General features: G+C 39.6%; 1 protein-coding gene across 1 annotated transcript in view; it reads left to right on the top strand.

Annotated features, from left to right (window-relative positions):
- Positions 1-27,689, top strand: part of PTPRT (protein tyrosine phosphatase receptor type T) — a 530,461-nt gene that overhangs the window by 461,701 nt on the left and 41,071 nt on the right. Inside the window, exons 21-22 of the mRNA XM_044440227.1 lie at positions 9,482-9,669; positions 24,242-24,329. Of these exons, the coding sequence (XP_044296162.1) occupies positions 9,482-9,669; positions 24,242-24,329 (276 nt within the window). The remainder of the gene's footprint in view (positions 1-9,481; positions 9,670-24,241; positions 24,330-27,689) is intronic.

The following is a 27,689-nucleotide window of genomic DNA, read 5'->3' on the forward strand; positions in this document are numbered from 1 at the left end:
TGTGCATTATAGACAGCCCAATATGATAATTTTTTAAAATGTGTTTTGGGTTGAGAGTTAATAACTCAGCCATAACTGTACGTGAAGTTGCATTACCATGTTTCATATTCATGCTTCTTGACAACCAGTCCATAATTTTGTGTGCTGCATAGTTATTTCATAATTTGGATAAACAACATTATATTGTATCCTTTATAAATTGTGATATTGCAGACAAGGAAATCCAGTGGATTGTGCAATAAGGAGAACTTTGTAATTTAAAAGATAGACTGTAGAAACACAAAATGTGATTTTGCTTTTATAGCAAGAGAATCCAGGGTGTATTTTTATAGGCCATAGGATGGGCCTTATACTGAGTCAATAGACCTGCATTTTCTAATTTTGCTTGTAATAGTTCACCAAGGTCTCAGGGAAAGTGTTCTTATCAAAAACTCTTTTGACTCAGGATGCCAGGGATTAAACCTGGCTCTTTTTTATGCAAGGCAAATGCTCTTCCACATAGTTATATAGCATCCTTCCTTGTGTGCTCAAAGAAACATGAGAAATGAGGTGAATTTTCATGTGTTTCACATTGAAATCCTCAGTCTAGGAGAACCTCTACCTGAATAGGTCATTTGATGCCTTAAAAATGGAAAGTTCCTATTTTGTGTTTGTTTTTTTAATCTGTACTGTGAATAATAGTAACACATGAAGCTGTACAAAATCCTCCCAGTTTTGCTTTTTTTAGGACTCATGAGAATTGTGTAGACCACAGAGGGCTGTTCAAGGAAATTCTTGAATCTGGAAGCAAAGCAACTGCACAGTACTTAAGTTTGTCTGCCTGAGTTCACTCAATTGACCTAAGCTTAGTCAGAGTTCCTAATACTCTCCAGAGTATTGCTTGTACATAAGCAATTTATGCAATTGGTGATGGGAGTGAAGTTACAGTAAGGCTGTTACCAGGCACACTGGTAATACACAATACAATAACAAACCCTGTGTGGTTATCATGGTTTGTGGTTTTTTGCTATAATCTACCCATCAAATGATCAAGTGGTTTCTGTCACCTGTCTCTTCCTCTTTGGTCTACACATACAAGCTGAGTGGCTGGAACAGCTCCTTCAGTTGTCACTTTTCCCAGCAGACTCTATGGTAATTGCATACCACGACCCTGGAAACCATGGTTCTGGGTTCAAATAACTTGAAAGACCATGGTGGTACAGAGAAACCATAGAACAAACCACTGTTTCTTATCATGGTTTCTAAAGACAAACTTTCCATGGTGAGATACCACCATGGTGTCTTGTGTTGTCTGAATCCAGCCATTTTCTGTTGGCTTTTCAAAAGTATATTGTGAAAAGCCAGCAAAGCTTTAGTTCAGAAGGATCTGGAAACTTCCTTGAACTTTCTCATACAAATTCAGTGGCTGCACTGCTCCTCAGACTTGGCTACTTTGTCAGAGTTGTACCCTGTGAATTATGCAGTTTCTTCAAGTATTTAAGCTTTGAAGATGTTTTCATGATATATTCCAGGAATTGGAAAAAAATAGATTTATATTAAAAAATATTTAAAATGGACAAGATTTTTAAGAAGTGCAATTGAAAGTATAAGGAGGATGGAGGTGCCTTTTGACAATGTTGAACGCAAACATGATTTTGCTTCAGCTTTAGGCGCAATTGTGGCCTGTCTGTGACTCACAAAAAACAGTAGGTGAACAGTTTCCAATTGGCCGTCAATTGACCTATAAATTGTTGAAGTTTTTTCCCAAGCAAAATTCAAACTCTAGGATAATTTCTTTGGAAAATTACTCCCTTTCTTGCCAGTCATCACCATCCCCAAAATGTCATCATTGCCACATCTGAACACACTTTGGTTTCCTAATCTAGCCTGTAGCGGGGAAGAGGCTCTTTGTCAGTGATGCTGGGCAAATCAATACAGAGAAGAGGAAAGGTTTTGTGGGGAGGGGGTATTGATAGACAGGGTATTTTGGGAACAGAAAGGAATGGCAGAGAAAAGCTGCAAATGCTTTTCTGGCTTGGATATTCCTCCAGGAAACATTTGGTGGCTTTTAAAGCTGTCTTCTCCTTGGACAGAGGCATTTATGAGCACTCAGAGTTTTTCTAGGTAAACCCATCTTGAGAAGAATGCCCCTGACATTTTGTGCATTAATTACTTGTCTTTGCCTTTTCTAATGAAGAAATATATTGATGGAAAACTACCTCTGATTTGGTAATATATAGTCTGATGTGGAGAAGTTGACTGTACTTTACTTAGTGGTTTCCTGGAATGTGCTGTTTCCCTGGCACATGAGCCTAGATAGCTCAAAAAGAGAAGCTGATGACAGTGCATGATAACTGAGTTTCAGCATCATTAACCTGATCTGAAGATTGAGTTATTTTAATGATGCTTTTTTAAGAGTGGGATTTTTAAAACTGAGGAATCAGTTCATGATGAATTAGATGCTATTTTACAGTCTATTCCAGAGTTGCTGCAGGGACAGGATCCATAGATTCATCTGCAGTGAAATAGCCCAACACTGAGATGTCAAGGCAAAGTGATTGATGACTATTTTTAACAATATTCCACCCAAACTCTTCTAACCATCTTGAGTAACTTTGAAGAATTCCAAAAGCCTGCCTATAGAATGTTGATGTGAAGAGTTTAGAAGGAAATGGGGCATACTAGAAAGTGTTGTCCTGGAGGAAAGGAAAGCAAACTGGTTTGTTTTACTTTTAATTTAGATTTTAAAACATTGAACAACTTACAGTTTTTGGATATGAAACTGATTCCAGAAAGGGAATGAACAGATAATTATTTTAACCAATAAAAATCTGGCAAGCAGCAAAGGAATAAACTGATTTATGCAGTTTACACAGTTTGGAGCAAGTAAAATGAGATAAGTATGTATTTGTGATTACATATTTATAGAAAGAGTTCCCCAGTGGAACATGTTTCCAAACTAAACTGTGGATTTTTTTCCCTATGGAACTTTGAAGGTACATTTGATATGTTATAGAGAATTTGGAAGTATAGATACATATTTATTATAGAGTAACTGATGGTCTACATAAACAAAAGGATTAATTTCATTTCCAGGATGGCATTGTGATTGCTTTTGAAGAATGCACAACTACTATGGAAATGATTATTTGAGTGTAAGTTATATATTGGCATTCACTGTTGTAATTTTAAGATATTTGTGTATAAAAGATGCCAGATAAGGTGGCTACCTTATTAGATTAAGACAGATTGTTGATGTTTGCATGAGATGGTGGCACAAAGAAAAGTAAAAAAAAAAAGCTTCTGCACTGCCCTCCAGAGTATGTACGTGCATTTATCATTTGAATATGGATCACTGATCCAATACCAATGCAAACATGCAGCAGGGATGTGTGGTACAATCAACAAGGAGGTCCTCAAAATCCTGTTAAGCCAAACAGAAAACATGAGATACCACCATCTATTAAGTGCAGTTTTGGGGGAAAATGAATTGCTACTTCCATTATTTTCTGAGATTCACAGTGAGGGAAACTACAGAATCCTGAGATGTAAATTTTTGAGAAGCAATATTACTAGCAAACCAGAGTTACTTCCGAGTGAGGACAGGAAAATAGCCCATAGGTAGACTGATAATAGTCTTGCTACAAGCCAGGAGATGCAGTGGGAGATATATGAGATGGCATCTCTGAGCTGCAAATACCCTGCCGGGGTGGGGGTCAACTGAACCGCTTCAAACATCTGAATGCCTATATATTTCTCTTTGGCACTAGACCGGTCCTCCAACATTACCTGATCCAAAGATCATGAATTCCTAGCAGGAATGACTTGTGGTTTCCTTCTCTGACCAAGTGACCCCAGTGACACAGGGAGCCTAGTAAGTGACACAGAGGGATCCTGGTTTGAATCCTGAAGTGTCTGATACTTGGGATGGGACAACAATGGCAGCTAAAATTCATGGAAATTCTCTGAAATTTACTTTAAAGCTCAGTTCAGTTAAATCCCATTTATATTAGCAACCTGTTTTTTGTTTTCATTGTAGGTTGTTCAAGCAGGCAAACTGCTCCTTTAAAAAACACACACACACACTTTTTATACATTGACTAAAGTATGCAAATGTGCAACTTTTAAAATGTGCACATTTAAATATTCATTTGTAAAGTTGTGCATTAACAACATTTTCACAGACCATGCAACTCCAATTTGCATTTTTCAAAAAAGCAGATTCTCCCCATTTACTGAAGCATGAAAGTAGTGCATTTGAAATATTTGTGAATGCAAACATAAGTTCAGGAATTTGCTACCCTTTTCAGAGAACATGTCTTCCTGTTTGTATTTGTTCCTGGGAAAGAAAAAAGAACATGCTCAGTTATATTGTTGGTACAATTGTCGATCATTTTTCACTCTTGGCAATGTTTATGTTAGATTAGCATATCACCTTCAAATAATCATTTATAACATAGTAGCTTACATGCGCACGCACACACACTCTCTCACACATACAAATAAAGACAGTCAGTAAACCAATTTTATAACTCTTTCCATTGCTATTTTGGTAATGCAGAGAGTGATTTTAGCCATTCTGGAGCCATCCTTAGGAAATGTCAAATAAATGACAACCTTTACTTCAGGAGAGTGAGATTGGATGTGTGTGTAATTAAATCTATTGCAAACAACACTCCAAAAATAATTTATTTTGTGCAAAGGATGTCTTATCATGTTACACACTTGCCAAGGCTAACAGAATAAAAATATGAATGGATATGATTGGCTTAGCATTTCAAAATCAGAAAGAGGTTGTGGATATTAAAGGAAGAGTTTTGAATCGAAACTTTGCTTTTTGTATTCAAGACACACTTGTTTACCGTGGTGCTTGAACTGCTTCAACAATGATAGGTCTTCTTGTTGATTGGCTGCTTTACTCTTCACCTCTTCTCATTTTACCAATTAATATTATGGTGTGGGGAAAGAAAGAAAGAAACAAGAACAGATTCTTTCCTTCCCTTCTAACTTTAGAAGTGTTAACCTTACTGGATTCCATGAAACAATATAAAAACACTACGTCACAAAGCGTAGGAAGACCACACATGTATTTTTTTTTCTGGTAGAATACAAGCATGTTGGTGTGTTTTTATATTATTTTTTGTTAGAATAGACTTAAATACATATTTTAAGAGTCAGATAAGTTATTACCCTTAAGAAAAAACACTACCACCCTCAGTGGGAAGCGGGAAGCTTCTTATGGGATTTAGCATAGACGTTGATGCCTTCAGGTAGTGTTTCTGTGTTGGAACAGAAGAGCTTTGAGTTACATTTTGTGTAACCTGTGCAACTCCGGTGAGCACTTCCATTATAAAAGCCAGTGGAATTATGTATGAATTATACGTGAGTGGAATGTGTTCAAGACCATGGACCAACCAAGCAGCATCCTCTCCACACTGACAGGGGTAGGGAACCCCAGTTGGGGGTGGGGGGTGACTGCAGTTAATGGGCACATTAATTCGTAATGCCCATAGAAGACAAGCTGATGATTGGGTGGAAAATATGTGTTATGAGCATCATCATGCACTCTAAGGAAAAAGCTGAAAAATGCCACAAAGAAAATGGACCACAAAGGGAAGGAAACAAACAAGCAAGAACTGGGAAGCATGGGAATGTCACATGGTGTAAGGAAGCCTGCATTTTCAAATACATAAATAAAGTTAATGCATGTAAACAATAGTATTCGGTCTATTCTAACAGATTTAACAATTTTATATACTGTACCACAGCAAAACTCTCTGAGTAGTTTTCTTGTACAGTTTCATATGGTAGAGAGAAATTTAACTAAGGACCAAATATCTGAAGCTGCCCTCAAAAAATTACTCTGACTGATTATCAAATTTTAGAAAAAAAAAAGAATTTGTTACCACTTCATCTACTAATACTTACTGAATTCTTCTTACAGTTATGGTAAGCAGAGCTTCCTAAGAGATTTCCCACAGTCCTGCCTGAACATCTCATTAGTCATTGTTATATTTAGTTTTGGAGTACAATTGAGCATACTGAAAACAATACATTTGTAGCATCATGTATTACATGTAGAACATTTTTGCTCTTGTTTTGAGAAAACCCCATCTTCGTTTTCTGCTTTTCTGTTTTACAATTCAGAAATCCACCTCCAGCTGTTATCTGAATTTTTAGTTGGTACAACAAATAAATCTCATTTAGAGGACACGATCACCTCCATACACTTTTGAAGATATTCAGACACTTACATCCTCTCCCACAGTTCATTTGGAATTATTATTATTTTAATATTCATTTCTACTTCACAGCTGGACAATAAAGTCTAATGCTGCCTTTCCCAACCTGGTGATCTCTAGCTGTTCTGCATTACAGTTCCCAACATTCCTGAACATTGGTCCTGTTGTCTTGGGCTGATGAGAACAGAAATGCATAACAGGGTGGCAAGTTCTAGATTGAGGAAGTCTGGATTAATGCATTGATTGAATTAATGCATCATTGACTGCAAATATCAGAGTGTGAAGAAGATATTTGGAGAGTGAAGGTTTTAAATGGGTTTCTGCAATAGGATTCAGGCAGAAGGAAGAATTCATGAGAAATGGCACTGGTGTTTTGGCTGTAATTTACATTTAGACTGCTATATGCAATCCCAGCCTACATCATAAATTTTTAAAATTCTTGCTCCAGTTCATGTGTGTCATTAACTTCTGCTGGTAATGCTGTAAGTTAGCCTGTTTGTTTGTTAGTTATATAGCTCATCTTTCCCCCATTGTGGAACTCAAAGTGTCTATACGTGGTTCTCAGCTGGTCTCCCCTCCCAGCCCTGGCTTGCCCCAGACCTGCTTAGTTTCAACATGTTGCATGCCTTAGGAACCTTCAGACCATACTCTAGGCCTATAGTTGGACAGTGTGGGAGGACAAAGGCCTATAGGAAAATGCTTTCACAATAGATTTCTAATGGTGTGTGTTGAGAGGAGGCTACCAACCCCCCAACCAAGCTCTGAAAATTTAGTTTGAATGTGGACAATAATAATTACATTTGAATGCACTGAGCTGAGAAGCTTTGAATTATACTTCATGACAAATCCAAAGCCTTAAGTGTGTTTTTGTAAGCCTGCACATTACTTTTAATAGTTCCCTCTTGGAACAGTATATTGCAATGTCTTTTAACTGAAGCTGATAAAAACTGTGTAGTCCTCAGAGAAGTCAGTTGTGAAATTGGGTTTGAATTCACCCTACTGATGGAGAAGGAAGCAAAGTCTGCCTACTAGAAGTGGTCTACTATTTAAAAATGTTCCTCACTTCAGTTTTCCAAAGGGTTAAAGAAGACTAGGCAAAGAAAGATGCACTGGGAAACTAAATCCAGCTTGTAGAACTAATAAGCCTTGAAAATCCCCTCTGTTCAAAGTTTCCACATTATCATTAGTAATGACGTTCAGCTAGTTATTGTATAAATAAATGCTTAGCTTGCTATTCCTCTATTAGCCCTCTCCCCCTTACACACACACACACACACACGAACAAACTCTTTGAACTGGATTTACAGATGCCAAGGAATGTTTAGTTTTCATGTCTAATTATTATCTCTGCATGGACAGAAATTTCAGATTGTGTATTAACATGGTGCTTATGTACCTCTAGCCACAGGCTTCTTCATCAGTGTTTGTCTGAGCTGATCATACTGGTCTATGGAGACCAACAGAAACTTATAGCAGAAGCTGATTTTACTTAAAAATAAAACGTTCATTCCAATATATTAAAAGTGTGGGTACACTAAAGTATAAGGTATGTCTTCCTACATACCCATGAAAGAAGTATACAGTGTTGTTTGATTCCATCTGCAGTTCAAACACATTCTGGGATTAAAAGAGAGAGCAAGAGAGAGAGAAAGTTTGTAACTTCTTTCTTCTTGCTTTCTTTTCAGATTTCCCTGCTCCTGCCCACCACAACCCCAAACTACACTTCAGTTGCTTGCAGAATTCTCATACATAATGAGGTTATGAACTAGAACAGCCTTTTCCCAACCTGGTGAACTTCAGATATTTCTGATGATAATTCCCAGATTTCTTAATCATCTGCCATACTGGCTGGGGCTGGTATGTCAAAATCCAAAATATCTGGAAGGCCCCAGGTTTAGGAAGATAGCAAGAGACCAATTCTTCTTGTAACTGTAGCTGAGGGTCTTACATGTTTTGCTAAGCAGAGGACATCCCTTCATATCAGTTCAAGGCAGTCTCTAGCCCATGGGTTACCCAACACAGAAAATTAAGCACCTTCTGTAAGCCCTGACCTCTTTCTGCCCAAGACTTTCCCCCTGGCCTGGGGAGACTAATTCCTGGAGGATTTTCAAGGAGATGCACCTACACTGCACTGGGGCCTGCAGGATCAGGCTTTGCAAGTGCTGACTGAGTCTCTTCTTTCCCTGCAAGCACCCCAATCAAGATATAAGCAAGGCGGGAAGGAGGCATTTCATTAGGCTGGTGCTCTCTCGAGTCAACTCCTTCAAGTGCCAGCCATGTCTTCTTCCAACTCAGTCAGAATCTGAGAGGAAAGTGGAGGAAAGTCACTAGATTAGGCTGAGTTTCTGTGAGCTGCAGCTGAGTTGCTTTCCATGCAAAGAAAAAAGTAGGTGTGGTGACCCTGAGGAAATGATGTGGTGGAGCTTAGGAAGAGCACCTCAGCCCTTTGACCAGCCAGCCAGCTACAATGCCAAAGGAGCTTTCCCACTTGCTCTATTTGAAGGGCTGTCCAGCCTGAGCAGGTAGATAAAGAAGCATCTGAAGGGAGAGCATGGGCCTGAATGTGCTTATCAGCAATTAACACCTGGATAATAGCCTGAGCATACAGATTCCCTGCATATAGTCTTCCTCACTGTGCTCAGATGTGCCGTAATATTTCAGTGGCTGTTCTTTCTGATTTGTATCTGGACTTAGAAATGAGGATATGTAAAAGTTATGCAGAAATGTATCCTCGTTGGCCCACCTTGTCTGGGGATGCATTTCTCTCTTCTTTTTTTTCCAATGCATAAGAGTTCACCCTACTGCAACTGCTTGTTTTTCCACACACGCTTTCTGCCCACTGGACTAGTCACTGGTTGGTCTGCTTGCTTCTTCTAGCAAGGGATTATCTCTTGACCAGAGGAAGGAAATGTCATTTCTCTATAATGTCTTGTTGCCCACAAGCTGTGAAGCAACAGGAAAGGAAAGAGGGTGGGAGCCCATCTAATGTGGGTATGTAGCATGAAAAGCAGGCTCTGTAGGTAATGTGGATCAAATAGTTTGTTAGAATTGTTTCATAATTTACACGTTCTGGATTTCCTTCCTTCATTCTTGCATAAAGCATACTGAATATACATTAGCCTTTTCTGGGTTGGCTTTGGGCATGGATAATTTCCCTGTGATGCTTTATTTCATCCCTGGGGAGAAACTAACCTGGGGGAAGACAACAAATAAATAACAGCTAGGTGAAAGTTTGTTTTGCCTCCCTATCTTTAAAACAGACAATAGCCATGGGGAGATGACTCAGCCGACACTGACAATCCAGACCCATCCCTATCGAAGCTGTGACCCAGTGGAAATGTCCTACCCCAGGGGACAGTTCCAGCCAGCAATCCGAGTGGCCGACTTGTTGCAGCACATCACTCAGATGAAACGGGGACAGGGCTATGGATTTAAAGAGGAGTATGAGGTGAGAGGAATGTTCACTCACTTGAATACTGAGATAAAGAATGACATGAAGGCTGTTGTCAAATCAGGATGAGTGCTCTGGAGAAACACCTCAACAGCTTACGAGGCTTCTGTTATATGCTAACTGTGATGCTTTCTCCCCATTTGCTCCTGACTCCTTGTCCTCTTTCCCTTATTTGTAGTGGCTTGTTATCCTACTTCTGAGGGCCTAAATGTTTGCCCCAAACCAGGAAGGTAGTAGAGCTCTTCTTTCCATATAAGTTCCACAATAGCTCCATATATAAAAAAAGAAAGTTGAAACTGGTCATTTCAGTGGAACTTGGCATAGCACAGAACATACATAGAACCCTAGATCAGGTTACAGTAGGACAAGCCACCAAAAGCTCTATGTGGAAAGCCTCCCCTCCCCACAGATTTTCAATTATTCTCTTTCAATTTGATAAAGACATTGCTTTTTGAAAGAACACTGCAGAGACATCCTCTGGACTTGTGTTCAGGTTTCTTATGCACACCTTACTTGGCCAAGGAAAGTATAAGATCTTGGGATTACAAAATGGCAACCTGCCTACCAACACAATTGCAGTGGCATCACTTCACTTAGATGGGTCTAAGATTTTCTTGGGGCCAGCATGTAATATACCTCATACAACTGTGAAAAGCTCCACTGAATAGAGGAGGTGAGATGATGCTTCTTGTAGGCATATACCAGGTTTGACTGCATACAGTAGGGGTTTTCAAGTCATAAGAACATGATAGAAGCCTGGCTGGATCAGGCCAGTGGTCCATCCAGTCCAGCTATTCATTCACATGATGGCAGAGCAGCTACCCCCAGGGTCCAACAAACAGGATGGGTACAAAAGTTCTGCCTACCCAAGCCCCTCGGTAACTGGTGTACGCAGGCATAGTGCCTTGTATAACAGAGGCAGAACATAGCCAACAAGGCTAGTAGCTTTGATAGCCTTCTATGCCCCAATAGCCTTGTACATCTTGACAGCATTCTATGTCATGAATTAATCCAAACCCCATTTAAAGCCATCCAGATTAGTGGCCATTGCTCATTGCAATGAATTCCATTTAACAAGGTGCTCTGTGAAGAAGTACTTTTTCATCTGTTCTGAATCCCCCACTACATAGCTTCATGAGGTGATTGTTTTTTCATAAATTATAGGAGAAAAATGTCTTCCTTTCCCACTTTCTCCACACTATCCATAACTTTAAATACTTCTATAATGACTCCCTTTGCTTGCCTTTTCTCTGAGGTTAACAATCCCAGTTGTTGTAGCAGTTCCTCATAAGGAAGTTGCTCCAACCCCTTGATCATCTTGGTTTCTCTTCTCTGCACTTTTTCCAGCTCAATAATACTCTTTTTCAGATAAGGCAACCAGAATGGTACACAACATTCTAAGTGTTGTCACACGAAGGATGTCTATAAGTGGAGTAGAATCTTGGCAATTTTATTTCCAGTTCCTTTCCTAAATGTGCCTAAAATGGAGTTTGCCATTTTCACAGCAGCTGTGCACTGGCTTGACATTTTCATCAAGCTGTCCACCCCAAGGTCTCTTTTTTGATCATGCAGAACCCTGTGGGACACCAATGGTTAAATCCCTCTATTGGGAAAAATTACAATTTATTACCATTCCCTGCATTTTAACCTTTAACTGGCTAATGATCCATAAGAGCTCCCCATTATTTTCCCTCTTGTCTTTGGGAAGGAATTTTGTCAAAACAGTGTCTACTAAATTGTCCCTGCTCACATGCTTACTGACACTTCCAAAGAACTCTATTAGGTTAGTGTGGCAGGGATTGCCTTTTATTCTTTTTCAGCAGGGCTTGTCCCTCTGTGTGCTTACTATTTCTGTCTTTAATACCTGCTTCAACCAATTTACCCAGAATAGACAACAATGATCTCCTCAAGTCACTTTTTGAAATTGGTGCTACATTGATCATTCTCCAGTGTTCTGGGTCAGAGGCTGATCTTAATGACATATTACATATGGACAACCATCTCCTATCCTGTTTCATCACTCTGAGTTCTCAGGTATGCCATGGAGCTATACCAGATCTACAAAGCGCTTGGTCCTTTCGGCTTTGACAAGAATAACGTATTATCTGGAAAACCTACAGAGCCCTCTGGAAACCAGCCAGATCCATTAGTTTCCAGGATTCCACATCCCTCCAGAGAGAAAAGGCCTCAGCAACCAATGATCAGACCATGACTAAGGGAATAAATCAACCTCATGCTCAGAGTACATTTCTCATATCCAGGTGAAAAGACTACATCCAGAGTATGCCCAACTATGTGCTAGGCTGATGACGTGCTGAGATAGTCTCATGGTTGTCATGAAGGCCACAAAATCCTTAGCCATCCCAAATAGGGTGCCTTCAGCATGCATGTTGAATCTGCTTGAACCAAAAGCACAGGGGACTCCAGCATCATATCTGGACAACCTCTGCTGGCTTGGGTAGGGAGACTGAGGGGTTGTAGAGCTGGCAGTACACCTGCAGAATCCCCAGTCTCCCACTCACCCAACATGAGGTGCAAACACTTCAAAGTAGTAGTCAGATGGACTGGACTCCAGGAGAGAAAGGCTGAATTCTTATAGACCACAACAACCGCTCTCCCCATATCCTCAGGTCCCGATGCTGAACCAAGTACCCTGGTGAGCATATCTGGAGGAAACTAGCACCTCCTGTTAACACAATGAGGTCTTGGTTATAGATGCCAGATCAACCACCTCATCCACTATTAAATCATGGATGAGGGAGGTCTTATTCTGCATTTTTTAAATATAGCATTTAAAAGCAGCATTCAGAGGCCTGAGGGCAGGCTGACATGGCAATCCTTAAATGTGTGGGTGCAAGGTGGACTGGCAGGTGGTACATCTGTTAGCTGCCTGGCTCAATTCCCCTTGCCTGGCCACTCCTTTTCCCTGTACTATGTGTACTTCTACCAATCACTGCACTTATAGGGTTTATTAGTCTCCCCACTTGGTCTCTCCTCCCAAGCACAATCCCAAGAATATACTGGCATACATCAACATTAGGAAATGCAAAGCAAGAGGCAAGTGAGGGGGAAATAAAAAGGCATCCTCACACTTGTGGCATCCTGAAGGACAAACCAAGCAGATGTGCCCCCTTTGGGGTTGGCCTTATATGTCCCCCGGAGGCTGCTGAATTGCCAAGGGCCAGGGGGTCCACTCTGCACTGATGTGCTCAGCAAATAATGCTGAAAGGGTGGTGCCAGTGGTAGGGATTTGCCAGAGTCATTAAAGCAGCAAGCAGTCCACTTCCCAACACTCCCCAAACCTCCTCATCAGTTTCATGGGTGCAGAGTATCCAGGCCAGAGCCTTCTGTTTGTTGGACTACCAAGAGTTTATTAACTCCATAGCCTCTGAACCAGTTTCTGTATGTTCAGAAGCCTTCATGTGTTTGTAGTAGCCACACAGTCCTCTAAGATAGGAGAAACCACTGCTAGTGATTATTTGCTGATAGAAGCAGATGCTACAGGATAGCAAATGGATGAGTGACAATCCTTAGTAAGCAGCCAGTAAAGGAACTTTCCAGCAGCAACAGACACCTCTTCATAAGAACTGCTACCTGATGCAGACACCTGGAAGCATCTAGCCCTATGAAGATTAATTCAGAGGCTGTTTTCTGAGACTTTCTTCAAATATTCTAATAATTTAGTAATTTCCCTCCCTTGCTGCCACCAATCAATATATCAGAAAATGCAAAACTTGATAGTCCTGCAGGACAAAGTGGCACTTTCAGATATGGTGTGCTACAACCAACACACCACCCAAGAGAGATGTGACTGCAGAGATTTTACAGTAGGGGAACAAATAGGCTCAGCTGATTGGTGCTGTACCCTGGAAACTATTGTGGCTGATATAGTGAGCAGCTAAAATGTCTGTGCTGCTGGTCCTTTGATTAAACCAGGCAGACCTGGCTACATTCAGGCCTATCATTAGCACCTGGTACCCTTGGGCACCTGCCAGGACCCCAGCACACTGGCAGGGACCACCGGTGCTGACAGCTGCCCTGGACTTCCATGCACATATTTTTACCAGTGGCAGCAAAAGCCCAATTATCCATTCATTCATCTCATTTAAAGCCTACATTTCTACCAAAATTGTGTTAAAGATGGTTAACAATGGTGATGTAAAAAATTAGAACATAGCAAAAACAACAAAATCAAAAAACCCATTGATAGAAACAGAATCATAAAAGAAAAAAGCAGTATCCAATCATCAAAAGCCCGTTTGGTAATAGAGAACAGTTCTCCCTAAATTGGAGAGAGAGAAAGAGAGAGAGAGAGCCTAATCTTCCCTAGCCAGGAAACTAAAAGCCAGATAGCGTTGGTCAAGATGGACCTTTCTTGTGTCCCTACTAGCAGTGGGACTGAAAGAAAAGTCTTCCCCAAAGATTTGAAAACCTAAGCAGACTCATATAGAAAAAAAAAGGTTTTTCAGGTAGCTTGGTCCCAACCAAATACAGGTTTATAGGTCATAATGATCACTGTGAACTGTGCTTGGAAGAAGATGAGTAACCACTGCAGCTGTTCAAACAAGAGCTTCCTGTAGTGAGCCCCTACACAGCATTCTGGCCCAGCTGAAGATTCTGAAAGCTCTTCAGAGGTGGACAAACATTGAATTGAATAAGCACGCTACAGGAGTCCAAAATAGTAATGGCCCCCATAAGATAATTTGCTGACAGCCTTCTCAAGGGCCTTGTAGATGGTCCTGTCTGCAGATTTTTTTCTGCACCTTATCAATGGCTCTCTTTTCAGTTTGCTGTAAAATAAGTCACTTAGTTTTAGGGTGCCTGTTTCTGCTTGTGGAGCTGTTTTCCACACATCACTGCCACAGCTTTTTATTAAAATCTTGTATTTAGCATTAAATTGGATTCTCATAATCAGTGTCTCCTGTCTGTGCTTTAAAAACTGTGATAAAATGCTCAGCTGCTAGAAGCATCTTGGCTGTCTTTGACTTTTCATTAATTTATTCCTGAGCACTTTGAGCTTTCCTACAGTAATCACTATATTACTTGGTTTCATCACATCATTGAGATCTGAACTAAACCCTTTTCCTTTCCTGTTTTTGCACTACACTACCTCTAGGTGGAGCTGTGCTATTGCAGAATAATGCAAATACACCAGGAAAAAAGTGCCATTTTCTCCACAGTAACTTAATACTTCATTTCCCTCTTCTAAAAAAAAGTATAGCAAAAAAGCAGAAGAATGGGAAATTGTGACATACGCAACATTAAAAATCATGACATGAATAAAAATAAACTAAGAAGCCTGTAAGCAACCACAAGTAAAGAATCATAAATCAATGCCTCATAAAAATTCATTTGTATCACTTTATTATATTAAAACACAACTTACTAATGTGAGCTCGGTTGTGCAAACTTTAGTTTTATGATGTCTGCTTCATTTTTAGCAGGAGCTTCAAAGAACAGCAATTGCAATCAAATAGTGGGTGAGTGATAAAATGTCTCAGGATGTCTCCCAGTTGCTTTCTGTGCAACAGGAGCCCATCAGTGAAATAACCTGCATGCATCTGAGTTGCTACAGGTCTCGGATTCTAATGCAAAATGAAAACTGGCCAGCAGATGGTAGAAAAGCCTGGTCAAAGGCTACCCATTAATACTTCAGTTTCTCAGGTAAAATACAGAGGTCAAGAAGCTCCTGCCAGGGTGTCATAGCAGGTAGTTTTTTAAAAGTTGCTGTTGATTTATCTTGAATCAAAAATGCTTGTACATCACCCAGAAAACTATCAATAGATCCACATCTGCCCACTTGCATGTTACAGTAATTTAAATGATTTTTTAAAAAATAATTGTTTAAAATGGCACCAGGCTTGGCTAGAAATAGTTAAATATAATACAGTAAGGGGAATCCAAGGCAGGGAAAAGGCCTAGAACTGCATAGGGCAAAATTGATAGAAAGAACAAAGGTGGAAAATGAGGAAGAGCAAAGATCTTCTGTGACTAGTCATAGATGAATTCAAATTTATAGAGTCACAATAATATGTTCCTTAAGATGTAGGTTTTTGGTAAATTAGAATTGAATATGTGTTGAAATACCTTTAGAGTAGCTTAGATACAGGATAAATCAAAGTTTTATTTGTTTCTTTTGTCGCATTGTGGGAAAAGCTCATAAAAGTCACATTACTGTACCATCTTACAAAACATAGGAGGACTCACTCCTGTCCGTCTCCATATGGTATTTGCTGATGAAATGGCTGCCCCTGGGTTCTTGGGCGAGCATTTTTCATTACCATGACTTCACAGTAGTAGGACTAACACTTAAAAGCAAAATAGAATAAATATTCATTGAATTCCATTTCATTCTAGCCTTGCTATCTATATGGACATTGTGATATTACAGATGAACAAAGAGTGCTCAATTCTATTAGGACTATGGAAGGAATTTTCTCTTGTGACCCTTGATTCCTTTCTATGGCAACTGAACTGAATGCGTGATTTTTGAATGACAGATGCTGACAAAATTGTCTCAGTACAAAAGTGTTGAGGAATCTATGGCTGGTGTAGTAATTCCAGACAGCATCCTCTCCGTGAAGGACTGGAATGCCATTTGAAATATTCAGCTAATCTGTGTTCTATTTCCAAACTTGCCAGGTTAAATATGGGTGATGGCAGGGTAGTTACTACAGGTGTGGTTCAGCAGTTGTGCGGAAAAATAAACCTTACTTTTGCTTAAGGGCAAGAAAATGATTCAGCTCAGACTCTAGTCTATTATAGTGAGCAACTGCAACTTCTGAGCATGTACAATTTAATTAAAATTGGAATGGTTGGATCTCATGGAGGGATTGAGGGAATGAAAACATTTTACTTGCCTCCCAGTCAGAGACCTGGGTGGAAAAAAAATAGCCTAATGGAAGCAGCTGATGAAGAAGGCAGGAACTTTGAAATCAATTATCTTGGAGAAGGCCTTCTTAGAACACACTCCTGTGCAGGTTTAGAGAAAGGAAAAGGCCTACAGCACCAACACTCTTCAGCTGGCTGAGCTGGCAGATGCTTACTGAGCATTATAGGCCTTTTGTCCTCTCCCAGCTTGCACAGGATTGTGTCTTTAATGTTCTAACTGCACCATACTCGTAAACCCAACCACACAGTATAGGCAGTGGGAAAATGCTGCAGGTTGGAATGGGGCAGGGCAGAAGTTCAGCAGGTTACCAGAAGCTCAGAATGGCCTGTGCTGCTTGGAGGAAAGAAACTCAGAGGACGCTCACTCCATTTCTTAGCATTTAAGAATTGTAATGCTTCTATCTCTTATTTCACCATTGAGATGCTCCATCCCCTCCATGTGCAGGGATTATGAGAATTTCATTTCTGCTTGCAAAATGGCTGAACAGACCCTGTTTGCAACCCGGAACCCACATGTTGGTGCATTTTGAAAGAAAATGTCTCAGATTTCTAGACTTGTTGGCCTACTTGAAAAATGCATATCTTTCAAACTTAAGCAATAGTGTGCATTTGGATGGGTGCACTTTGAAAGATGCACTCAACCCAAAAAAAGAAAGCTTATGTTCAGGAATGCAAACAAAGAGAACCAAACTTTGGGGGGGGGGGTTATAGAGAAACCCTATTTTATATGCAAAAAATACAAATTTTGGTTGTGCAAATCAGCCAAACATGAGCTTGCTGAGGTTCTGTGAATGCCACCTTGAATTGCATTTTAATTTGTGTACATATCAGAACATGACCTTTGTTTTATTTATTCATTTATACTGTCCAACAGCCAAAACAATTTTGGCAGTAATTTCTTTTCTTTTTCTTTGTTTTCTTTTCATGTGGAAATATGTGTGTATTTTTCTTCATTTTTCCAAATGCATGCATCAATTGTGTGTACAGTGTTTTGAACTGTACACATTTTCTTCCCATATGTGCATTGTTCAAAAGTATTCATTTCCCCTTGCATAGTTTGTTTTGTGAATTATATCTTTTTTCAGACTTTTGCAGTAAACAGGATTACATCTGCAACACATTTCAGGGTTGTTTCTGTATAGAATTACCATGATCATTTTAGGGTGTAGGGTATAAAGAGAAATTAGCAAATATCTATTTCTTTTTGATTTTTCTAGTAATCAGCTTTCTGGGCCATAATTAGTGATGGGGGAGAAATGAATTTGATTTGCTCTTATAGCACACATACTTAATTCATACTTCCCAAACCAATGCACTAACAAAAACATTTTTGTACTTCAATATGTGTGCTTTTCCAAATTATGTGATGCATTAAACATAGCATACATAATATTCATAGTAGGAAAATGCTGCATTAAGATGCCTGAAAACTTTTGTAGAGTTCACTGGGATAAAAGTAGCTAAAAGAAGAAATACAATGAAACTGGGATAGACAGATACAGCCTTTTCTAGTTGTGATATCAAACAGCCACAGCAGCAGCAGCAATGGACAAGTGGGTCCTAGATAAAATCAAGTCAGAACTTTTCCTGGATGCAAAAACTGATGAAACTGAGACTGTTGGACTTATGACACTTCATGAGAAGGCAAGACAATATGGCTGGGGAAAGTCAAAGGCAGAAAAAGAAGGGAAAGACCAGCTGTGAGGTGGACTGATTCCATAAAGGACACCACACCCTTGAATTTACAAGAACTGAGTGGGGCTGTCAAGGACAGGAGATTTTGGAGGGAATCCATTCATTGGGTTGCCATACATTGTAGATGACTTGAAGGCATGAAACAACAAAAATGCAGGTATACAATACAGTAGAACAAACTCATGACTGAACACATGTGAAACCCAGGTACTGAATCCATCCGTTTTCCAGTGTGAAACTTCTTAATTAGAGATGGGGTCCAAATCTCTATGAAGTTGAGGCTGAGCGTATAGTTAGTTCTAATTGGTTGTGGTGACAAGGATCACCGATGCAGCGACAGCATTGAGAGCATCAAGATGAAACTTGGAAAATACATTGCCAGTACAAATTACATCTGAGAGGAAAGTGAAATCAGAAAGTGAGAAGCTTTCAAGAATGTTGTTTTACATCTATAAAGTTGGAATGGAACCATGTGCTATATAAGATAATTGCAGTGATATATTACTTAAGCTACTTTTAGCATTCTGTGTAAATTCTATCAGAACATACTTCAATTCATATGGCATTATGATTTTCATGAAGGATATTCATGAAGGACACAAGATGCAGATTTATGAAGGATCCAAGAGTAACAATTGTAGTTTTGAAAAGCTGTTATTTAGAAGTGTCTACTAACTAATTCTTACTTTCAAAAAGTAATACATTCTAGGTTGAGCCATGTTTCCCATACATATATGGTGTTTGTGTGTATGTTTTCCATCTGGTTTTTGTTCTTTGCTTTGTTACAAATTCCATAAATGACAAGATATAATGACATAATACCAAATAATGTTGCTATTATGAAACTTCCTTATGAGCTGAATTCATTAATCACCAATCCCAAATGACTGATCCATTCCATTTCTTAATTACTTTCTTCTGGAGTGCACAGGCTCCTATTTTGGTTACATGGGGGGGGGAGAGAGAGAGAGAGAGAGAGAGAGAGAGAGAGAGAGAGAGAGAGGACTTTTAAAACTATATTGCCATGCAAACCAGAAAGGACCAGTATAAACCAGAAAGGACCAACTTGCAATCATTCTGCATTTTATATGTAACTGCAACATGACTAGACCAAGGTGGCAGTTTTTTTACATATTTTTCCCACTATGCTAGAGACATGAAATGTGTGTGTAATATATGTACTCTCACACATACTGTGCTCCGATTAAAAAGAAAGCAACAATTAACACTCCTTGTGGAAGAGTTCCACAGCAAGGAAGCCAAAAATATCCTCTCTTTGGCTACGACTTAAATTTTCTCCATGGCATTTAATGGAGACATTCAGTATCCATGGTACTGAGCATGTGAAGGTACTATCTAGATTCTAGAACATGCAGATTGCCCCCTTGCCCCATGTGCTGATATGCTACTGGCCGTGCTCTCAGGAAAGACGGTGTTGATGTGAACAGCATAAACACAGTTTGTATTCATTGTCATAAAAGTTCTACTCAGGCATTCAGTACCTGTCGGTGCCTGTGATGCAGTGGGGCCAGGGCTTGCAGAGATGTAGCACCAACACATTTTGATTAGCAGGGATGCTGACATCTGCCACCCTCCTCAGAATTGCCTGCTCCCACTGACTTTGGCTGCAATCCTCATAGTAGCTTTGGGGAAATCATGTCCTTGGCAGCAATGCATTGGTTGCTAGTGTAATGCCTGGTCTAGAAAGGGGAATTAAGAGCCAGAAGCTTTTTACTTTCTGGTGAGGATGAAAGCTGCTAGAACTGCTTTGTTAATGTGGATTAAAACCACTGGCCGAATCTGAACTTTCTTTGGACATCTCACTGTTGGACCTGTCCAGGTGAGCACCTGTATTTCCATATTCTAGGACCAGCAGAGTGTCCACTGGGCCACAGCACACACCCTTTTACATAAGTGCTCCAAGACTTGTTGTCAGTTATGACACCCTTCAGTTTTACTGCTTTTGCTGTAATGTTTACATTTATTTATTGTTTTATACTGTTTTTCTATTGTATGTGTTTTTATGCCACCCACATGGAAAACCTGGGATACCAAGCAGTCATAGAAGTAGCTTATGTAAAATCATTCATGAATATTTACCACTGAACCACTGTTGGATTCTGAGTGCATAAAGGAATCATTTAGGTCCCAAATACGAGGAATATGCTTCAACCACACAGTCCAAGCATGTGAGACTTCTATCTGTCTGAACGGAGCTTACCCAAATTTGAATTATGTGAGCAAGGCCAACTATTTGGGGGCGGGGGAGAGAATGTATCTGCTTTCCCATAGCCATGAGTCTGACTTCCTGGTGAAGTCACAGAATATTCACTTGGTACTCACTAGGAATTAAGCCCTTTGTGATCACTTGCAAGCAGCATCCTGCTTCCACAAACATTTTCAGCTTTTGTTTCCAGTGTAAGTGATGTGGAAGAATGTTGCCCATTATGCAGCCAGGCTTCCACAAGCATTCAGACTGCCCTCTCAGCTTGGCTCATTTTCTAAGTCAAGGTCAAGCATGATAGAAAGTCCACCAAAAAAGAAGAGGGATGGATTCCGCAGAACCTCATTGCAACCCAAGCATAACTGCTTATTCAGGGATAGGAACCCTGGTCCATCAGCATTTCCATATGTCCACACTTTCACTCATAGATCCATGGTCCTCCCTATGGCTGATGTCAAGCATGCATTGCCAGGATGAATGCAAGCATGGCAGCAGCTAAAACATAGCTGAATGGGGCTGAATTATTCTGACTTCGATAACCCCAGATAAAGTAGCTTAAATGCTTAACTGTAAATGAAATCCAAGTTTTAATTTTCAGCTTCAATTTCTGGCAGTTTTGTGACCTATCACACCTACCTTTGGCAGTTTGGTGCTCCTAAATGCAAGGACATTTTCTTTTTCTTTGTAAGGTTGCTGTCATAACAAACATAGGGGAGAATATTTCAAGCTCCACACTCAACTCCTGCTTCACCAGCTATTAAAGGACTCTAAGGAGGAGAATTGATCCTGTACTGGACTATAGAGCCAAAAGACTGAGCCTACCAGCATCGACTCTCCAGCAGTGTCACAAAGCGTTTTGCTATGGTGAAAGGTTGAGCTGCATCTCAGGAAAATACATAAAACAACAGCATCTATTTTGTTCTTTACTATGCATACTGTATAGGTAGATATGCCTGAAAATATACATTTATTCTAGCCAAGTTTATCTCATAAATTCAGTGTGATAATGAGATAATTGGTGGCATAACAACAATTGCTACCCTGAAAAGCCTTTAAAAATTCTACACTTTTGAACTTTGCTTTAAATCTTCTGACAATTTTTATAATTAGCACTTTATATATAATTTCAAAATTACCCCTACTCTGTCAAACCAAAGCGCCATGTGCTAGAATTGGAGCTAATGGTGCCAACACCTTTGAAAGTGCAGAATGGCCATGTTTTGTTGCTGTTTTTGTTAAAACTTGCCTTAAGTTTAGCTGTACTGGCTATATTTTTTGTACCAGATCAGTTAGATGTTCTTTCAGGGTGATGGATTACTGTGTGTTCCGTAATCCATACTCTGAGCTTCCAAAGACGAAGGCTTGTATTCAGGCCTTTTTCCCAACAGTGAAAAGGAGAGGAGATTTGTACTAATTCCCTTCTCTTCCAGTGGCTGCTTACACCTGAAAATCTACTCTGAGAGACACCTTCTATGGATAGAGAGCCCTTCAGTACACAGAACGCCAAATCTAGATTCATGTGTATCATGGCCATAGATGTCCTAAAGTGGCAATCATGCAGTTTAAGACATATCCTCTATTTTTATCCTTAAGATATAAGGGTTTATATATAAAACATGCTATATCAAATAGTTCCATGTATCAGAGCTCAGCTTTCGTTATATCACCAAGTGCACATTTTTGTTTGTAATGTTTTCTCCAGTATTTTATGTGAATATACTGGATCCATGCTTTTGGAAGCAAAATGCCATTGATTTGATGGAAAGCTTTTGATCAACGAATTTCTGGTAACATGTGAATTGGACATTTCTTTTTGGAAAAGTCAGATTTGCAATCTGCAGTACACATGTAATGTGATGAGATTTTCTTTTCTTTGCATCAATAGAGATCCCCATTGACTTCTACCAGTCACTGGGCAATCTAGTGTAACTAGACACTAATGTACAAATAATGCACCTTTTCTTCTGTATCTTTGATGATGAAAATGAGCTTCCTTCATTGATTTTTTTCCATACTTCCCTCACTACTCAAGACATTAGGTGTTAATAGATAGCACTTTCTTTATACAAGGAAATAGATGTGTGTTCAAAGATCTCCCCATTTGCTGAATCATTACTTCATACATGTGGTGATTAGAGCTAGATCTACTTACTACCAAACTTTATCAAGGACAGGATCCTTACCGCATCTTGACTTTATTTCCCTGGGAGCTCTTTATAAGCAGTGGTCTGTCAAGAACTATCTTCTTAAAGAACATAATTATAATTTCGCATTAGCATCTCCCCTACTCTATTACAAATGGAGTAGCTAAAAGAGACAAGGAAGCATATTATCAATTGAGGATTTCAGCAAATTGCTATTCGTTAATAGAAGATAATGTGGCTTCCTAATGAATGTTATTTGGGTGCAATTCATGATCATAAGAGAAGGCTCTCTTCTAGGAAATTAAGCCAACAGCATCTTTAAAGCTAACACCAAGCATTCCAAATAGAGTTGAGTTCATATCAAAGCTCTTTTCCTATTTTATCACAAAGCCAAAATGCAGTAGAAGCTTCATCATGTTTGAGATGTCATTCCAGCAATACTAAAGAACAAGAAGTCATGGTGACTTCATCTCAGTGAGTCCTATTGCACCTTATCATTCAGAAGTCACTTTTGTTGTGAGTTACGTCAGACTGCCTCTAAGACTGCCACTCCAGTCCAGACTTTGATTACCTGTTAATCCAACATTCCTCCAGCCAATTGTCCTCCAGATGTTGTGGACTGCAACTCACAGTATTCCTAACCATTGATCATCTCACTAGGCCTAGTGGGAATCCTACTCTGAAAATATCCGGAGGGTGTCAGGTTGAGGAAGCCTGTGTTGTTACTTGGAGAATATTCCTTTTCCTTTCTTTCAGAATAGTGCCAGAGAAACCACAGCAAAGAAAGAAAGAAAGAAAGAAAGAAAGAAAGAAAGAAAGAAAGAAAAGAAAAGAAAAGAAAAGAAAGAAAATACTCTTAATCCAGTTATCTGTCATAGACACATAATCCCAGCATTTAAAAACTACTACCAGATATTTTTAGATCAGCGTTCTACATTATTAGGGTAGCTGTTGAGAATGCCTCTGTGAACTTTTAATGAAAAGTTAGGGTGAGGATTCTATATTCATGCATGTTCATGGCTGGAATTAGAGGTTGTAGTGAAGCAAATATAGTAGCTGTTCTGTAATGAGAGAAGTCCTCAAGATGAATATATGTATTAAAATTGCTTTGAAATGTAGTTGCAAGAATAGGTGATGTGTGTGCATGTCTATATGTGTGCATGCACATATGGATAAAATACAGGTGTATCATATGAGGTAATCACATAGCCTGTGTGTTTGAAATATCTCGACACCCTAATTTGTTCTCACTTTAAATATCATACATCCATGCTGGTATTTCTCATGGGCATGAGAGAAATTATCCCACACCCATTTGTTAGAGAACATACATTTGGGGAAAAAAACAAATAAACAACAACTGATGATTACAAAGCCAGAAGCAAAATTCCTTCATCCAGCTGCACTGGGAAGCCAATTATAAGCCAGCATTAACCATAGGATGTTAATAGTCTCTTCATCCCTGTATTATTAAACATGCCCTTTTCTTAAGAAAAACATTTGGCTTGGCTGAGTGCTAAATTATATGCTGCTTTTTCCTAGCCCACTTCACTATGTTAAAATACCTGGAGGCATTGGCTATTTCATAAACATGCTGCTGCTGTTTATTTTGCAGGCTCTACCTGAGGGGCAGACGGCATCCTGGGATACAGCCAAAGAAGATGAAAACCGCAATAAGAATAGATATGGCAACATCATCTCCTGTAGGTGCAAATTCAAACTGAACTGAACTTCCTGTGTGTATCTGTAAGCATCTAGCAGAGAGGGAGTATGTCTGAAAGTGTAACTGAAAAACAGAAGAACAAGAAGCATAAAAACTCGCAGTACTTAGCATTTTTTAACATTTCTATTGGATAATTTTAAGCTCAATTTCCATGCTTCTCTTCATTTTTTTCTAATTTTCTACTTGAGACAGTCATTTCTGCCCATAGCAGCAAGAAACACCCTTCTGGCATTAATCTGGTATAAGCTTTTATCAATATAGCCTATTTCCTCAGATGCAAGGAATGTTAGAGAAAATTTCAAGTTTATATGTGGTATTTGGTGTGTGTGCAGGGAGGTGAAAAATGTCAACAGTAGGGCAAAAGGAAATTACAGCAAGTATTGAGAGTGACAATTACATTATTAGCTGCAGTTATTCACAGTGTAGTAGCTGCTGATATCCCAAACACTCTGGCACTAGATAAGCCAATTAACACATGCAGTATAACAATCCTTTATTCTGATTCAAGCCTCTGGTGATAGAAATGCATCTGTTGAAGAATTCATCAACATGATTATTTGTCTCACCAGAGACTTAACTGGGATAAAGGATTTTTTTTCTTTTATCACACCACAAGTGTTAATTGGCTACTACACTGTGAATGATCGTTGTTAATAACGTGCTTGTCACTTCAGTACTTTCTGCATTTAACTTCCTTCCTCAGCTGCGTACAATTCTCTCTCCTGTGTGAAGCTGTAGAGAAGCAGAAACACTCTCTAAGCTCCATGTGTCTGATGAAGCAGGCTATAAGCCATCAACATTTATAATGTGCTAGCCTCAAAAGTGACACACAACTTCCTGTTGTGTTTGTTGCAGCAGACAATCATAGCAACCCTATGGATTTCTCTCAGGGAAATGAGTGGACTCATTGGACTCTAGTTCTCCCCTAACTTGCCTCTTAAACATGTGTATTGGTCACCCTTTCCTATCCTGCTCCCCTCCAGCTGTTTCACTTCAATTTCCACCAGGCCCAGCTAGCATGGCCAGTGGCCAGGAATGCTGGGAGTTATAGTTTAAAACATTTGGAAGATAGCAGATTAGGGAAGACTATTACAGGATATTTGTGAAAAAATCTAGGAAAATAATGCTTGCACAGTTGCAGTCTCTTTGCTTGACCTATACATACATGTTCAGAAAAATCTGGGGAAGAGTCCTGCACACATGCAGCTCTTCATGCAAACAGAATAGTCAGCCCTCTTGCTTGCCTATGGAGGGTTTTATGTGGAGAGCTATGTTTACATATTTACTGGATGTGCATAAGTTGAAAGATGTTAAAGAAGGATGCAACTCTGTTCCAGATCTTAGAAGACAGTTTGAGGCATTAAGCTTCTAGTTAGCAGGTTGTGGGACAAGGAATATGGCACCCTCCAAAGATCAGGTAGTTTCCCCTTCATTATTCCTATTTCCAGACCACCACCTCCTGCCATTTAATTGGCCATGAATCTTTCTTTGAAGCAAACTTGAAATGACTTCCCCTGCCAGGGAGCACCAAGGATGCATACCTACTTTCACCATTTGTTGCCATTATCTGTATATACTGGAAGCTAATACTTGTGACAAACATGTCTAACTGTGCAGCTCATCATGCTTAAAGTGTCTTGCCCGCGAGGGACAGGTTTATCACCTAGCTGCAGATAAACAGTGAGCAGAAAATCTCTGGGTACTAATCACATCCACTATTTTGTCTTCCTTGCTGTGGATTATGTCTGAAAAAGCACAGGACATCTGCAAATACCAGGTGGAAAGTAATGATCCTCAAGGAATAAACTTGAGTGAGCTCATCAGAGAGGACTCAAGAAGAATTTGAAACTTAAGATGACTTAAAAAGTGCAGGAAGGAAACTTCATGCTAAGAGAGCTGTTAGATTGTATACAAAAGGGCTTGAATGCTTTGATTAGTTGCACCAAAAGGGGTATTTTGGTATTTGTAGTTTTACATGTTAAAGCACCACTGGAAAAGGAGGTACCACAATTCCTGAACTCACTGCCTCTGAGGTTATTGAAGAATGGAAGCCTTTGTTTTCCATGCTGAATGTGGTTGTCCTAGCAGAGAGTAAAAAGTTAACTGGCCCTTGCACAACTCATGGAGAACTATGCCTTAATCCTCCAGATGAACTATGCCTCCAGATGTTTATGGAGCCCACCATTTGCCTGCTCCACAATGGAAAGGCTCTGAATCAGAGCTCCACATAGCCATTGGTATATAACACTGCTTTAGACTACAGGTTGTGTCTGGTATTGATATGTATGACATTCTTTTATGTATATGAGATTCTTTTAACATCAGTATGACAATTAGTATCCCTGATCCAGTTTGTGATCTAGTAGTTCTTCATGCATGGGCACTTAGCAGCAGCTGCTTTACACAAAGCTTCACAAGCAACATCCTTGGAACTTCCTTGAAATGCAGCAAACATTTCCAAGATTTCAAAAGCAGCAGCTGCTAAAAGGTTTCCTTCTGTCTAGGGTAATAAGAGAACCATTGCGGTGTCGTGCTTAGAGTGTTGGACTAGAGATCCAGGAATTCTGGGTTCTGATCCCCACTTGACCTTGAAGCTCACTGGGTTCCTTTGGGCCAGTCACTCATTCTCAGCCTAACCTACCTCATGAAATGGAGCTATATAAGCTGCTGAGGGTTCCTCACAAGAGGAAACAGGGTGGGAAATTAATGTGATGCTGCTGCTGCCACCGTTTTTGTAAATACTTGCATTAGAACAAGCAAAGATACCTTCCCCCTCAGTTCATAGTAAAACAAATCTACTGCCTAATTCACCAGGGGCATCTTGCTGAATATGTTTGTCTCTTTGCTGTCAACTTGGGCTACAGCCAAAAGATGCTTACTTGGGATAGTTTCCTGAGAAGCCAGGTATATCAAGTTGTATGTTTATGAGAGTGTCTGTGAGAATGATGCTATGTCATCAAGCAGCATCATTTCCATGGGCTGCCAGAGGCAGACAAGTTGTTGCTTGAAGCAGAAAGATGGCTTTAAAAAGGACAGACAGACCACTCAGCTGCTTCAACTACCAGCAATAATCCCACCTTCACACAAATGATCTTTTGGAACTTGTTCATTCCATGCAAATGTGTAGAAAAATGTTATTACACAAAAACACCACACTTAGAGGATTATACTGGAAATAGTGCAGCTTCAACAGTTGTATTACAATAACAAAAAATAAAATAAAATAAAACTTTGAGGACACCCACAGAGCTAATGCTTTGATAATATAAGTGCTTTGATGATATGAGTGCAGCTTGGATTGCTTGATGGGTATAGTAGACCGTGTAAAAGCCCTTTTAGC

The sequence above is a fragment of the Varanus komodoensis genome, unplaced genomic scaffold (assembly GCF_004798865.1).
Source record: "Varanus komodoensis strain SLA01 unplaced genomic scaffold, ASM479886v1 scaffold37, whole genome shotgun sequence".
Classification (NCBI taxonomy): domain Eukaryota; kingdom Metazoa; phylum Chordata; class Lepidosauria; order Squamata; family Varanidae; genus Varanus; species Varanus komodoensis.